Source organism: Natator depressus, chromosome 2, assembly GCF_965152275.1.
Source record: "Natator depressus isolate rNatDep1 chromosome 2, rNatDep2.hap1, whole genome shotgun sequence".
Classification (NCBI taxonomy): Eukaryota; Metazoa; Chordata; order Testudines; family Cheloniidae; genus Natator; species Natator depressus.
Window position 1 is genome coordinate 6,428,920 of NC_134235.1, and position 13,714 is coordinate 6,442,633.

The window sequence follows — 13,714 nt, forward strand, 5'->3', positions numbered from 1 at the left end:
AAGAGGTACATAGATAATATACCGCAGGGGATGATCCCACCCTGGTCTTGGACTAGGCAATTTAATTGGTCTCTGAGACACAGGATTAATTTAGGTTTCAGAGTAGCAGCCGGGTTAGTTTGTATCCGCAAAAAGAAAAGGAGGACTTATGGCACCTTAGAGACTAACAAATTTATTTGAGCATAAGCTTTCATGAGCTACAGCTCACTTCATCGGAATGCATCCGATGAAGTGAGCTGTAGCTCACAAAAGCTTATGCTCGAATAAATTTGTTAGTCTCTAAGGTGCCACAAGTCCTCCTGTTCTTTTTGAGGATTAATTTAGTATTAGCAATGCTCTGTGGGAGGCACAGAAATAATTGCTGTTAACGCTGCTACTACAAACTGGACTTTCCTATCCCGACGAGTCAGGGTTAGATTATCTATATAAATGCCTTTGGGTTTTGGCCCACATTTGAAGAAGTGCAACAGCTTGTCTCTCTCACCAACAGAAGTGGGTCCAATAAAAGATACTACCCCACCCACCTTGTCTTTAGGTTTCAAATATATTCTCCATTTCAGGAGCTATTCCCTTGCTCCTCCCCGTCCCACAGCAGAGCCTCTGGCACCAAATCTCATTAACTCCAATGTTCATTAGGAACCGGATCCACAGCCCATTGACTACAATGGGAATACACTGATTTCAATGGTCTTTGACTCAGGCTCAGGGGCCCAAATTCAGCAAGGTATTCAGAGACATGCCCAGCTGTAAGCACTCACTTAAGTACCCATGGGACAACTCACTGAAAGCACTTGGGCCCAGCTCCTCACAGGTATCAGTGGAATCAATAGGAATTAGGAGCCTAAACACCTTTTGAAGATCTGGGCCTCTGTCCCACAGGGCCTGCTGATGTGCTGAAAAGCTTCAGTACCCTGCTGAAATCAGGGCTAAGGAGGGCACTTCCTCCTCCTCCTCCTCCTCCTTCAAAGTCTGCTTTGCCATGATGCCTACAAAAAACCTGACTATGGTTAGGCTGCTGGTGTGTGTAGGACAGGCTGGGCATAAGCAACTAAATATAAGTCATTTCTTAGTTGGCATGACTGGGAAGGTGCATGGAAGGTTAACAGGGGCTGAACAAACAGTATGCTGGCGTCAGGGTGTCTGTGCTGGCTACGATAAGCAGGAAAGCCCTGGTGCTAGGGACAATGGAGAAGATAAATCTGAACTGTACAGATCAGGTTCTACATGAACAGAGTATGTTGTACAGGGATTGCTTCCTGAAAAATAACCAAGCCAATCATGAAGCACAGAATGGAATACATCGTTAAAAATGTATGTACTAGCGTTACTACAAATGTACATAATTTAAAGTTTTTTGCGGTGTACCATGGATGTGTGGTACACCCTATCCCCACCCCCTCTATGCTTGAGTCTGAGCAACTCAGCGGAGCTTTGCTGTGTGCCAAATAAAGTGACGAGACTGGAGTTGAACTGCATCCTTGGGGAACTGAGTGGAAGAGGTCCCGGTGGAAACCCAACAGTGTTCTGAGACCACTGCTGATCATGCTGACCAGTACTGTCACATGGTTTCCTTCTACTCCCCTGTCAGTCTTTATCTGGATCCATCTGTTGTCTCTTGCCTTATTCTGAGATTGTAAGCCACTTGGGGCAGGGACTGTCTTTTTGGCCTGTGTTCACACAGCACCTAGCACAATGGGGGCCTGGTCCATGACTTCAATAAGAAAATAATTAATAATAATAAATAACACTAATTTCCCTCTCAGTCTCTTTACATCTGAATGTTAATATCCTTGTGAGCCCATGGAAAGTAGGGCCTAAGAATACTGACGCTTTAGTAGATCATGATTGTGGCATGTGATTTATTGGACAATATCCTCAGCACGTATACATTTATTTACACCAACTGAGGACCTGGCCCTTTATTTGTATCTGAGAAATTGTGTCTAACAGTCAGAAGAGGAAACAAGCAGTCAGGACTCTCAAGCCCTATTCCAAGTCACCCCTGAGCAACAGACTTCCTCATCTGTGAGAAGAGTGTAGCAATAATACTTAACTTCTCATAGGAACACCATACTGGGAGAGAGCTCCTAAGCCATCATGTCTAGTCCACTGCTATCATGGGCAACTCCGTCATAGAAACCCATTCATAAATGTATCAAGGATTAAAGTGTACAAATGGCTTTAAGGGTACCTAGGAGAAAGTATCCCATGAAATGCAGAGGATTTCTGTTACTCAGTTGTAGCTCTTTTCTGAAGGTTTTTGGAGATGGATTTTTTAATATCAAATATGAATAACTTATAAACAGTAACCACTTGTGATGGCTGCACACCTTCCCAAGCCCCACTTGTGAGACCCAAAGCCAGATCCTCCCAGCCCTTTCTGTAGATCTGATAGTGGTTGCAAAATGGTTCATTAGAGAGAATCTAGCCAGATGCGATGATGGGCTAATCATTTTCAGACAGGTACAAAGTGGCTCAATGGAACACAAGCGGGACTGTCACTTGAATTCAAAACTATAGAGCAGGCACCAATTCTAGACTTCATCAAAGGCATTTTCTCTCAAGTAGATATTTGCCCTGAATTTCAGCTGCAAGTTTCTGATCTGAGGGAGGGGCGTGGGGGGAGGAGTCGTGGAAGGATTAGGAGAAGCTTCATAACTAGGAGAGCAGCTAGGACAATGAAACATGCTGCCCGAAGGGGTTGGAAAATTGCCATTGCTGGAGATAGTCAAGGCAAGACTAGACAGCCATCAACTGGAGGGGTGCTTAGGGAGAATGAAATCGAAGTCTTAGCAAGGCAGGTGGATGAGCAAGAAGACCCACTAGCTGTCTCTTCTCCTCCATGGTGGAGGTTACGGGGCATTCCAGGATGCTCATGATCTCGTTTGTGTCCAAAAGCTGAGGCGTTTTGTACTAGTGAGGGAATGTGTTTGGAGTCATGCATCATGGCAGGGGTTGGGACTTGTCTACAAGGCTCTCTGATGCAAAGCAGAAAGGCAGACTTACACTAACATTAGTTTTATCACTTCCACCAGAAGAAACACTCCATTGTTTTATAACCTAAACACACAGAGAAAAGAAACTGGGGGGGTTTAACGAAGGTATCCGTGGTATCTAAAGGTTGCCTTCTCTGATATGAGGTCAGACAGCAGCCAGTTCAAGGGAATGACAGGAAAGGGGTGCAGGAGGGAAGTGATAGTTTTTCTTATTAGCTTAGGACTTTGCATAACCAAACCCCACTATTGACCACTGAATACCGATGCTTAGAAGGCTCCTTATTTAATGCACCTAAGGTAAGAAAGGTCATGGCCAGAAAGAGAATCAGGTTGCCCTGTGCAAATATTTAAAATACACATCTCCTCAGTCCATCTCCAGCACATGCTGAAAGCTGTTACCATCCAAAAGCCCTTTGGTGGTGTATCTGGAACCAAGTCTCCTAACATTAGGCTACCAAATAAGCTCAGATACTTCTCTGAAATATCTGAACAGCCTGAGTTTGTAAAGCTGGCCTAGGAATGTTACACAGAGAGGCTTTCTTGCAATATTTAGGCTCTTCTGCTCCCAGTACTGTCCCAAAACTGGGAAATATGGAGGAACATAGCAAGTGAAGAGTGTACTGACTGTCCATCTCAAATAAAAATCCATCTGGAGTCTGGGCAAAGATTAGGGTTGGTTCTTGTACAAACTGAATCCGTTTGTCAGCCTGAGGGTCCTAGTCATTCTGAACAGCCAGTCTCCATAAGCAGATCCCTTGCAGTAAACCACCATGCACAGTAAAACTAGGGATTGCATGGAGCAAAACCCTGACTCCCAAAACCATCGACTACATGATCCTAGCCCAGATCCCAGTGTTATAGCTGGGCCCTGTGTTTATAATGGACCAAACCAAAACCTCTCACCCTATCACACTTTAAACTTTGTGACTTGGCCTGATCTCTGACTAAATCCTAACAAAATAAGCCCCAGAAGTCACTCACTGGCTAGTCCTTTTGGCCGTGCCACAGATGGCCATGAATGCCAACTCTGCCTTCTCTTGAAGATGGATGGGGGAAATTCCAACCAACAGAGAGAAATCCCACCTTGGAGCAATCCCCAGCGGTCTCACAGAGAACAGCCCTGAGCCAGGCTGCCCACCACTCTGCAGCTGCTACTTCTTTTCCCTCTCTGCTGGACTAGATTAAATTCCTTGCCAGCCATTTGGCACCAGTCCAGCAGGCATGGAGGGGCTCAGACACCCGAAAGATGGCCCTTTGGCCAGCCTGCTTTTCCTTACTGCTGCAGGAAAAGTTCTTTGTCACTACGGTTCTTTCATGCTGGACCCAATTTGGCCACCGTGCACCGCCCTCCCCCATACTAGTGCAATATGTGCCTTCCCTGTGGTTGACTCACTCCTTGGAGGGGACGTCCCTGCAGAACTTAGAACTCAGGCTTAGAACTTTTCATCGATACATACACTGGAGCTGACAGCAGCAGTATAATTCAGTGTAATACACACAATTGCACAGGGCCAGAAGCAGCTTATGGGCCTTTCGTGTTTCCAGATCCTATTCTTTTCCCCTCCATGGAAGGCCGTGGCGTTCCCCTGTATTCTTCCAACAACATCGCCTCCCTGCCACTGATGGTCGCTCAGAAAAACTTCCTAACTGTGAGAACAGTAGGGCAGCGGAACAGATGCCTAGGGAGGACGTGGAAGTTCCTTCACTGGAGGCTTTCAAAAGGAGGCTGGAGCCGTCTGTCTGCGATGGTTTAGCCACAACACATCCTGCATCTTGGCAGGAGGTTCGACTAGATGCCCTTGCGGTCCCTTCTAACCCTATGATTCTAAGTCACCACACACCAGGTCACTGACACAAGTGCCTTTAATGGAACCCCTGTCCTGAGGTCAGACTCCTTCAGCAGCATCCCTCTCCTTTCCCCGGCCATCGGCATAAATCCCACCGCCCTGACAGTCCAAACGTCAAAACTTATGATCTCCACTCCTGCCTTGGATTTCAGACCAGCTCCCATAGATGGTAATGGGGATCCAACCCATCTCCACTGCACCCTCCCTCTGCTCCCCAGGCCACGCTGTAAAGGTGTTAAAGGTTCCATTGACTCGGTGCAGAGAAGAGGGACACCACAGACACAAGCTGAACCACACACCCTCACAAGACATGAGGAACAGAGCTCAGAACTGTCTGTATCCGCACTACATGTGAGCTAGAGGAGAGTGAACATTCCACTGGCTGTGCACTACCGTTAGGATTTTACACACACACACACACACACACACACGTGCACGTCAGTATATTGAGAGTGGAGTGACACTGAAGGGCAGGGTTCTGATATGAGCCCCTGCATTTCCCTCCACCCCCATGCTCATCATGGTTCTTGGAGCAGGAAGCCCCCAGCTCCAAAGGGTGAGTGACTGACCTTGCTCTCCGTTGTCGGTAACTCCTTCTCTTTCTCCGCATGCTGCAGCTTCCTGTTCAGGTCCTGGAACATGTCCTGGTGACGCTTTCTCGTGTGCATGATTTTCTGAAGCAAAGACGTGTGCGACAGGTCAGCAAAACTTTCTCCCCTTAAGATGGTGGCATCAGAGTCTACACTGCCCTCACCAACTAGGAAACTGCCAAAGTGGGCACCTAGGTTCAAGTTAGGTGCCCAAATCCCTTTGAGGACCTGGGCCCTAGATACTAGAAATCTAGATCTCGCTACAGGCAGGAAAATTCAAGCCTACACCAAACTAGCTGAGTCTTGGCTATTTACAGGATTTGTGACAAACCTGAATCTCAGCCTGAAAGCTCCCCAAGGGTTGCAAAGCTTTTGAAGAAGTGTGAGGCCTGAGTTCGAATCTAGCCCAACATGTGAGTGTCAGAATTTGGGGCCACACAGTGTCGCTATTTCAGACTGAGCCCAGGGTCCTACGTTTTGGAGCAAACCTCAGGGCTCAAGCTTCGAGCAAACTCCCTTCTTCCTCATGCAGTCCCAGGAATGATGGCTGATTCTGGAATGAAGCAGTAGCTTTGAAGAGGAAGGATGGTTTGATGCCTTCACCACCCAACCATCCTTCCTCTTCAAAGTGACGGCTTCATTGCATTGCAATAGAACTCAGGAGACCTGTGCTCAGTTCCCAGCTCTGCCAGAGATTTCCTGTGTGAAGCCTGGCTTCCTCTTTAAAGCAACCGCTTCCCCCTTCTGTGCCTCAGATCTCCCCATCTGTAAAACGTGGATACTTCCTCATCTCCGACGGGTGTTGGGAGGCGCCTTAATCTTGTGAGGAGCTCCCAGACCAGGGTGATGGGAATCATCTGAGCAGATTTCATATTTGGCGGCAGTTCTACACGTATAGCGCTGCACTGGTGAGCGTCTCCTGCCAGCGTAGTTACTCCCCCTCCACGAGAGGCAGGAAGCTCTCCTGCTGCCATAGCGCTGTCTACACCAGGGTGAGGTCGGTATAACTCCGTTGCTCAGGGGGGTGGATTTTTCACACCCTTCAGCGATGTAGCTATGCCGATATAAGTCTATAGTGTAGACCTGGCCTAAGACCCAGGACCCCTGACCACCTCTCACACTGGCTGGAAAGTGGCCCAGACTCCCGATGCTGGTATATTGTAATATCAGCTTTCTATCAGCATCTCACTGACAGATGAGATTGTTTACAGGCCTTGTGCAAACTGACTTAAAATCTTCATTTACAAACATTTACTCAGCAGTTGCTGCTCAATAAATGAAGCCATACCAAATAAGTGTAAATCCCACGTTTGTTTAGATACACAGGGTGAACCTCCCAGTTTGGCCAGGCTGGCTGTAGCCACCTGTCCGCTTCTAGCCCGTTCCCTGGTTCTTTGGCAAAGGCAGTGCTCCTGCAGCTAGGGGAACTCCCGCTGGGAAAAGCAGAGCCTGGTCCTCTCCCCCACCTCACCTCTCCATAAAAGGATTTAAAGGAGGAACCGCTCACCTCAAAATCTAGCTCTGCATACCGGGATTTCCGTCTCTGAAGATTCAAAGGGAAAGAAAGATTGGTAAGTGATCGCACCCCTGCATAGTGGCTAGAGACAGAGAGACAGCCTCTGCCTCCTTCCCCACCCTGCTCTGCCTGCATCCTGCAGCTCCAGCTCTGATACAAAGGAGACAACTGGAGTGATAGAAACAATCTCGGTCACTGCCCCAGGGGACAGAAACCGTGTGTGAGCTCTGGAAGATTGTTAGGACTGGGGCCAAGTATAAGAACCAAGAGGGACTAAACGTCTGCCAAGGAAGAACCTGGCTGGGTGGGAATTCTGTACTTGGGAGAGTTGTTACTAGATGAAATGAGCTGCCAAAGGATAGCAGTCAGAAGAACCAGTGAATAAAAGGAAATCCAGCACTCATGTATCTATCACTCATGTATACCCTCTGCAATGCCACCAACATCCATAGGGTTGCAGGGGATGTCTGTGAGGGAGAACTGTGCACACAGAACTTAACTCTGCAATCACTGGAATTTTCCTGTAGCTTCCTATAACCGTATTTACTGATCTCTTCCCAGATGGGTTGAAATCATCAAAGCCAACTGGGAGGTTTAGCCACATGCCTCCCATTAAAATGAATGGGAGTGGTTTGGCTAAAACCTCATGAATAATCTTTGAACACGCTCAATACATCCAGTTTCCACAGGACTTATGGGAGGTAAAGAGAACATTGCAGCCTGCATCTGCTGGATTTAAAAAAAGGGGCTAAGAAACTCTTTGGCTCCTTCCCATCCTAAAATCTTTGATCAAAATACCCAGTGCTGGAACTAGGAGGGAGGGAAAGCTTCAAAAACTGATTAGACATTTATATGGGAAAGAGAGGGCATCTGCAATGTAACTACCTAGGATGAAAACTATAAGGGTTCTTAATCCTCAAGATTCAAATCGTAACTTGATATCACTAGGGGAGTTCATGAAGAAATTTCCCCTCTCATTAAAGAGGTACAGAAACTGCACAGCTGGGAGCATTCAAGGCAGGGTTCTACTCTTAGAACATCTGGCATCGGCCACTGTAGGAAAGAAGGCATCAACATAGAAGGAAAAGCGTGGCATGAATAATGTGACAACTGGGATGTTCTTATGGGTGAAAGTGGCCGCAGGTTGCCTGCTTACCTCCAAGGAGCTCATGGAGAGGGTGGAGACTGTCTCGCTCTTGGGCACCATGCCCAAGTTCCCTGAGTCGCTCGGGTCGCACAGGCTGTTGGGGATCTGCGACTCGCTGGAGATGGTCTGCTGCTGCAGCATAGGGGAGCCCTGCACCTCGGTGCATGTCATAGCCATGGGCTCCCTGGGTGGGCTCTTAACGATGAAGCCTGGGTCGGTTGCCATGCTGAGGTGGATGAGCCGGGTCTGGGGCATCTGGTCTATGTTGATGCTGTATTTACCATCGTCCTTGGGCGGCTTGGCCCGCAGGGTGGAGGAACTGTTGCTGGGCAGGATGACGTAGCTGGTGTCCAGGGATTGCTCCTGCGCCCTGGAGAGCTCAGAGTCCAGCTTCTTGAAGATGTCCCCATCGCAGATGTAGATAGACTTGGGCGGCTGGTTCTTCTCCTTCTTCAGAGTGAGCGTGTGGTTGCCGAACTCGTTCAGGTTGATGGCCCCCAGGTAGTGCGGGGAGCCCTGGAGGTGCATCTTAGAGACGTTGGCTGGAAGACTATTAAAGTTCGAGGACCCCTTCTGGTGATGGAGCTTCAGCTTCTCCTCATCCTGCAGCGACGGGCGCTTCAGCGTGCCTGTGATGGCCGAGGTCCTGCATGTGGTGATGTCTTTATTCAGCACTGCAGGAGACAGAGAAGCATCCTCAGCACCTCGGACTCACCTCACCTGAGCTCCGCACACAACTTCAACCATCTCACCACAATCAAACCCCCTTGGCATGTTCCCTCCACTCCCTCAGACAGAGGCTACAATGGCAGATCAATGCTTCTGGCTCCTAGACCCCATGCACATGACATCCCCGCGCTGGCGACTGGGCCAGTGGGTACATTGGGGGATAATTATACCAGGGGTTTTGAAGTTCTCAACCACTGCCTTGAAGCCAAAGGGAGCTAAATGAGTGCTCGTTATTCATATAGGAAAGAACCTTAATCTGAGGGTGGGGCAATCATGCCAATTCGGAGATATACACAGGACACACAGAGCATCATCCATTGACACAAACACAGCTATTCCTCCTCTCGTTAAAATCTGCTTTGCTCAGCTGGTTCTAGGCTGCAACAGAAATGTTAATAAGCTCGTGACATCAGCCTGGATGTCCTCAGAGGATAAAGTCACAGGGTTCTGGGGTGGGCGGGGCTGAAAGCTACTTACCCAGCATTTCAGCATGGAAAAGGGGAAACAATTCCAGCCAAAACCAAACAAAAAACCAGGCTCTTTTTACACATTTTTCCCAATGCAGCAGACAGGAGAGGAGCCAAGGCAGAGGCTTTGCTGTGACCTGGCACCATTCAGCCATTCCCATTTATGATCAAGGTACTGTATGGCACAGGTGGATTTCTGGTGCCAGGTAAAACATGGTACTGCAGTTTCACTGCTAACTTGTGCCAGGCATGGTGGGTGCTGGACGAGTGTAGGTACCTCCAGCGGGTGCAGGGCAGGCAGGGCAAAATCAAAGGGAAGCCAGGAGAAACCAACCAACCATAAAACCTCTTTGAAAGCCAGACCCGCTGCACGGTGACCATCTCAGTCATGATGGCTGTGCCAGAGAACAGCGCTAGGATATAACCTTGCTTTGGCCCCATTCATGGGCCAAATTCTGCCACTGGCTCTCAGTGGAAATGCCACACGTTGCCTCGGACCCAGCTCATCCTTGTTAACGTATCAGGATCGGTGCTTTATTAACAATGCCCTTTCAGCAAAAGCCACAGCCAGTGGGTTGTTGGGTGTTTTTATACACTGTGGCTTGTAGTCAAAGAAGCATTTGGTACACGCTTTGTGCATGGGAGCTCCCTGAATGCTTTGGCTTCCCCAGGGGTGGTGCTTAGGTCTTGTCTCGAGGCTGTGGCGCACAACAAATTGGGATTATTTCATTGCTTGTCCGCTGGGGTTTGAAGACTTGTACAGCTGGCTGCTGGCAAAGGAAACCAGGCCAGGTTAGTGAGCAAAGGTGGAGATCAGGAGTTTTCTGTCCTGGAGTCATCTGACACCAAAAGGCTCCCTCCCATTGCTCGGGGAGACCCAACCCAGGAGCCAGAGACTTTAAGGCAGCACAAGGAAGTCTCCCGCACTAGAGGAGCCTGTCTGGGGCTCAGCACTGATTTTCAGGACCTGATTCTCAAAAGCACACAATTGTGCATGCGACATGCCCAATTAGCCAGCTGTATGTGCAAATACCTGCCTTGTGGGCACATCTGAGGCCACCACGTGCGCACCTTGGGCACACTCCTGTCTGCACAATTTTTGCACCTGCCTTTTTTTGAAAGTCAGGTCCTCAGCATCAGAAAGGAAGGGGAGAGAGAGCGGGAGAGAGCACGCTAGAAATATGGTGTGAGAGAAAGAAGGAGAAAGAGAGAGACCCTGAATAAGGTATAGACAGAAAGAGACTGTGGCATTACATACCATGAGGGTAAGGGTGATAGACAAATTGATAATGATACAGAGAATGTGATTAGATAGATAGATAGATTAGATAGATAGGGTGTATGAGGATAGATAGATAGAAGAGGGGGTGTATGGGGATGGATGGATGGATGGATAGATAGATAGATAGATAGATAGATGGGGTGTATGGGGATAGATAGATAGATAGATAGATAGAAGAGGGGGTGTATGGGGATGGATGGATGGATGGATGGATAGATAGATAAACTCTTCTGTGATGCCCCCTAAATGAGCACACAGGATGCAAAGTCCATGGCAGCTAGAGGGAGATCCTGGTTTGGAAGATGTGAATTATACACAAGGGCCAAATGAGCTGGGAAAACTCTTGCTTGGGAAAGGGGAGGCATCTGGGAGAGCCAATGAGAGTCGGAAATTCTGCAAAAGGTTTGATCAAAATCAGCCAGCTGGTCAGGCATTGCCAAGGGCAGGAGGGAACAGAACCTGCAAAGAGGAACAGGCAGCATAGCAGACTCTGGACAGCACTTTCAGAGACAGCACAGTGGGCATGGGACAAACGGGAGCGACTGAGGAGGGGCTGCGGCAGCAGGGACTGCTGGCCCATGCAGATCTGCAGGGCTGCAATGAATGGTTGTGTGTGGGAAGGGGTGGGCCATCTCCCCAAGCACCGTCTGGTCTATGACTGCCCAAGCGGTTGCTGGTATGGATGGACCCAGAGGGCAATTGTCCATTCAAGGATTTGGGAGAGGATGCTCCAGATTTACACCCATTTCTCAGGACACCTGATGGGTATGAGGCCAGCCCCAGAGATGACTCTCTAAGCAAAGACAAAATCGGGTCCCAATAGTGAGAGATGGAGAAGGTCATAGATCCCACCACTCCTGCCAGGTAGGGCATAGGCCCTGGATAAAAGGTGTTAAATCTAGGTGAGGCTTGATCTTAGCCAAGAGGCCAAGCAAGGCATGGGTGAAGAAGGGGATAAGCAAAGCGAAGGGGCAGAGTTAGGAATTTTCTCGAGGTGGGGGCAGGAGCGAGGGCAGCCCATACACATACACGCAAGCCACCGAGGGGACACAGACACACACAGATAGTAAGGAAAAAAAAACGGCCAAGTTCAATCCCCAAACCAGGTCACTTGTTGATTTCTCACCTGTGATGTGCTCACCTGATCTACAAGCCATATCCACATCCTTCTCAAAATCGGTCTGAAAGACAGAGAAAGCAGAGGGGGGTGGTCAACGGGATGGGGGCGGGGGAGGGGAAGAGGAGGGGGAAGGCAACCTGGAATCCAATGAACGTTTCTGCTCATGGACCACACACAAAGCCTTAAAAATCCAGATAGAATGGCGCGAACAAGGGCTCGGCTCCACGCTTTGGAATCAGACTCTCTGCCTAATGGCCTTGACATAGAAGACACGACCCCTCCCTAACAGGAGCAGGGGATGCCTGAGCAGGGGATGCCAAAAGCAGCCACGTGCAGCCCTCCTCTCCCCTAAACTAGTCCCTGCCTTGAAACACTTGGTTGCCATCATCCCAGAGAATGGGAGAAAGGGAATCATACCAGAACACGGGCTTCCATGTAATCATGTTAATAACGATGTAGAAAAGACAGGTGTTCAATAAATATTTCCATTCTAGATGTGCTAAGCAGCAGGATGATGTGCTGGTATCACAGGAGGATGTTGTGGTACTTTCCAGTCCATTAGTAATTAAGGAAGATGTTAAACAGCATCTACCAGGGATAGACATTTTGAAATCAGCAGGCCCAGCTAACCTGCACAACTAAAAGAGTTATCTGAGGAGATCTCTAGCCTGCTGATGTTAATTATTAATAAATCTTGAAATGTTGGTGAAACACCAGAAGACTGGAAAGGTGCTAATGATATTGGCAAGAAGGATGACTTAAGTACCAAAGGCTGGTTAGCCTGACATCAATCCCATGCAAAAGAATGGAAAAGCTGATGTGAGATTCGACTGATAAATTAAAGGCTAGGATTATAATTAATGCCAGTCAACATGCTTTTATGGAAAATAGGTCTTGTCAAACAAACTCTATTTCATTCTTTGATGAGATGACAAGGTTGGTTGATAAAGTCAACTGCGTAGATATAATATACATAGACTTTTGTAAGGCATTTGGCTTAGTATCTCTCAATGTACTGATTAAAAAATTACCACTACACAATATCAGTACAGCACACATTAAATGAATTAGGAACTGGCTAACTGACAGATCTCTAAAAGTAGCTGTCAATGGGGAATCATCATTGAATGGGGGTGTTTCTAGGGGAGTGCTGAAGGAATTAGTACTGGGGCCGATGGTTATTCATGATCTGGAAGTAAATATAAAATCACTGCTGGTAAAATTTTCAGGTGATACAAGATTGATAAATAATGATGAGGACACTACAATCACCCAGAGTGATCTGCATTACTTGTTAACTGAGGCCCCGTCAAACAAAATGTATTTAATACAGCCATATGCAAAGTTCTACATTTAGGAACAAGGACTGTAGGTCATACCTACAGAATGGGGGACTGTATCCTGGAAAGCAGTGACTCTGAAAAGGATCTAAGGTCACAGTGGACAAGCAACGCAACAGAAGCTCTCGATGCGATGCTGTAGCAAAGAGGGATCATGGTTGGATGATTGAATCAGGGAACAGTGACTAGGAGCAGGGAGGTGATTTTAACTCCATATCCGACATTGGCGAGATCAATGCTGGAATACTGCAACCAGTTCTCGTGTCCGTATTTTAAAAAGGGCCCTGGAAAGTTAGAGAGAGCCCAGAAGTGAACCACAAAAGTGATCTGAGGGCTGGAGAGGAGGGCTTATAATGAGAAACTTGAAGAACTCCATCTGTTCAACAGATCCAAAAGAAGATTAAGAAGTAACTTGATGATAGAGTGTAAGTACCTTCACCAGGACAAAACACTGGGTCACATGGAGCTCCTTTATCTAGCTGAGAAAGGCACCGCAAGGACAAAAGGTTGGAAGCTGAAGCCAGAGAAATTCAACTTAGAAATAAGGCACAAATGTTTAACAGTGAGAGAGATTAACCACTGGGACAAACTACCAAGGGAAGTGGTAGATTCTCTTTCTTGATGTCTTCAACTCAAGAGCGGATGCCTTTCTGGAAGATCAGCTTTAGTTATTGGGCTCA

At 47.8% G+C, this 13,714-nt stretch overlaps 1 protein-coding gene across 10 annotated transcripts in view; it reads right to left on the reverse strand.

Moving 5' to 3' along the window:
• Positions 1–13,714, reverse strand: part of ADGRB1 (adhesion G protein-coupled receptor B1) — a 370,873-nt gene that overhangs the window by 11,774 nt on the left and 345,385 nt on the right. For 6 of the 10 annotated variants that reach the window (XM_074943760.1, XM_074943755.1, XM_074943757.1 and 3 more), the window contains 4 exons: positions 11,701–11,755; positions 8,106–8,770; positions 6,941–6,976; positions 5,413–5,517 (listed from right to left, as the gene is read on the reverse strand). In XM_074943760.1, the coding sequence (XP_074799861.1) occupies positions 5,413–5,517; positions 6,941–6,976; positions 8,106–8,770; positions 11,701–11,755 (861 nt within the window). Of the gene's footprint in view, positions 1–5,412; positions 5,518–6,940; positions 6,977–8,105; positions 8,771–11,700; positions 11,756–13,714 lie in introns of those variants that run through there. The other 4 variants (XM_074943756.1, XM_074943759.1, XM_074943758.1 and 1 more) reach the window with 2 other exon arrangements.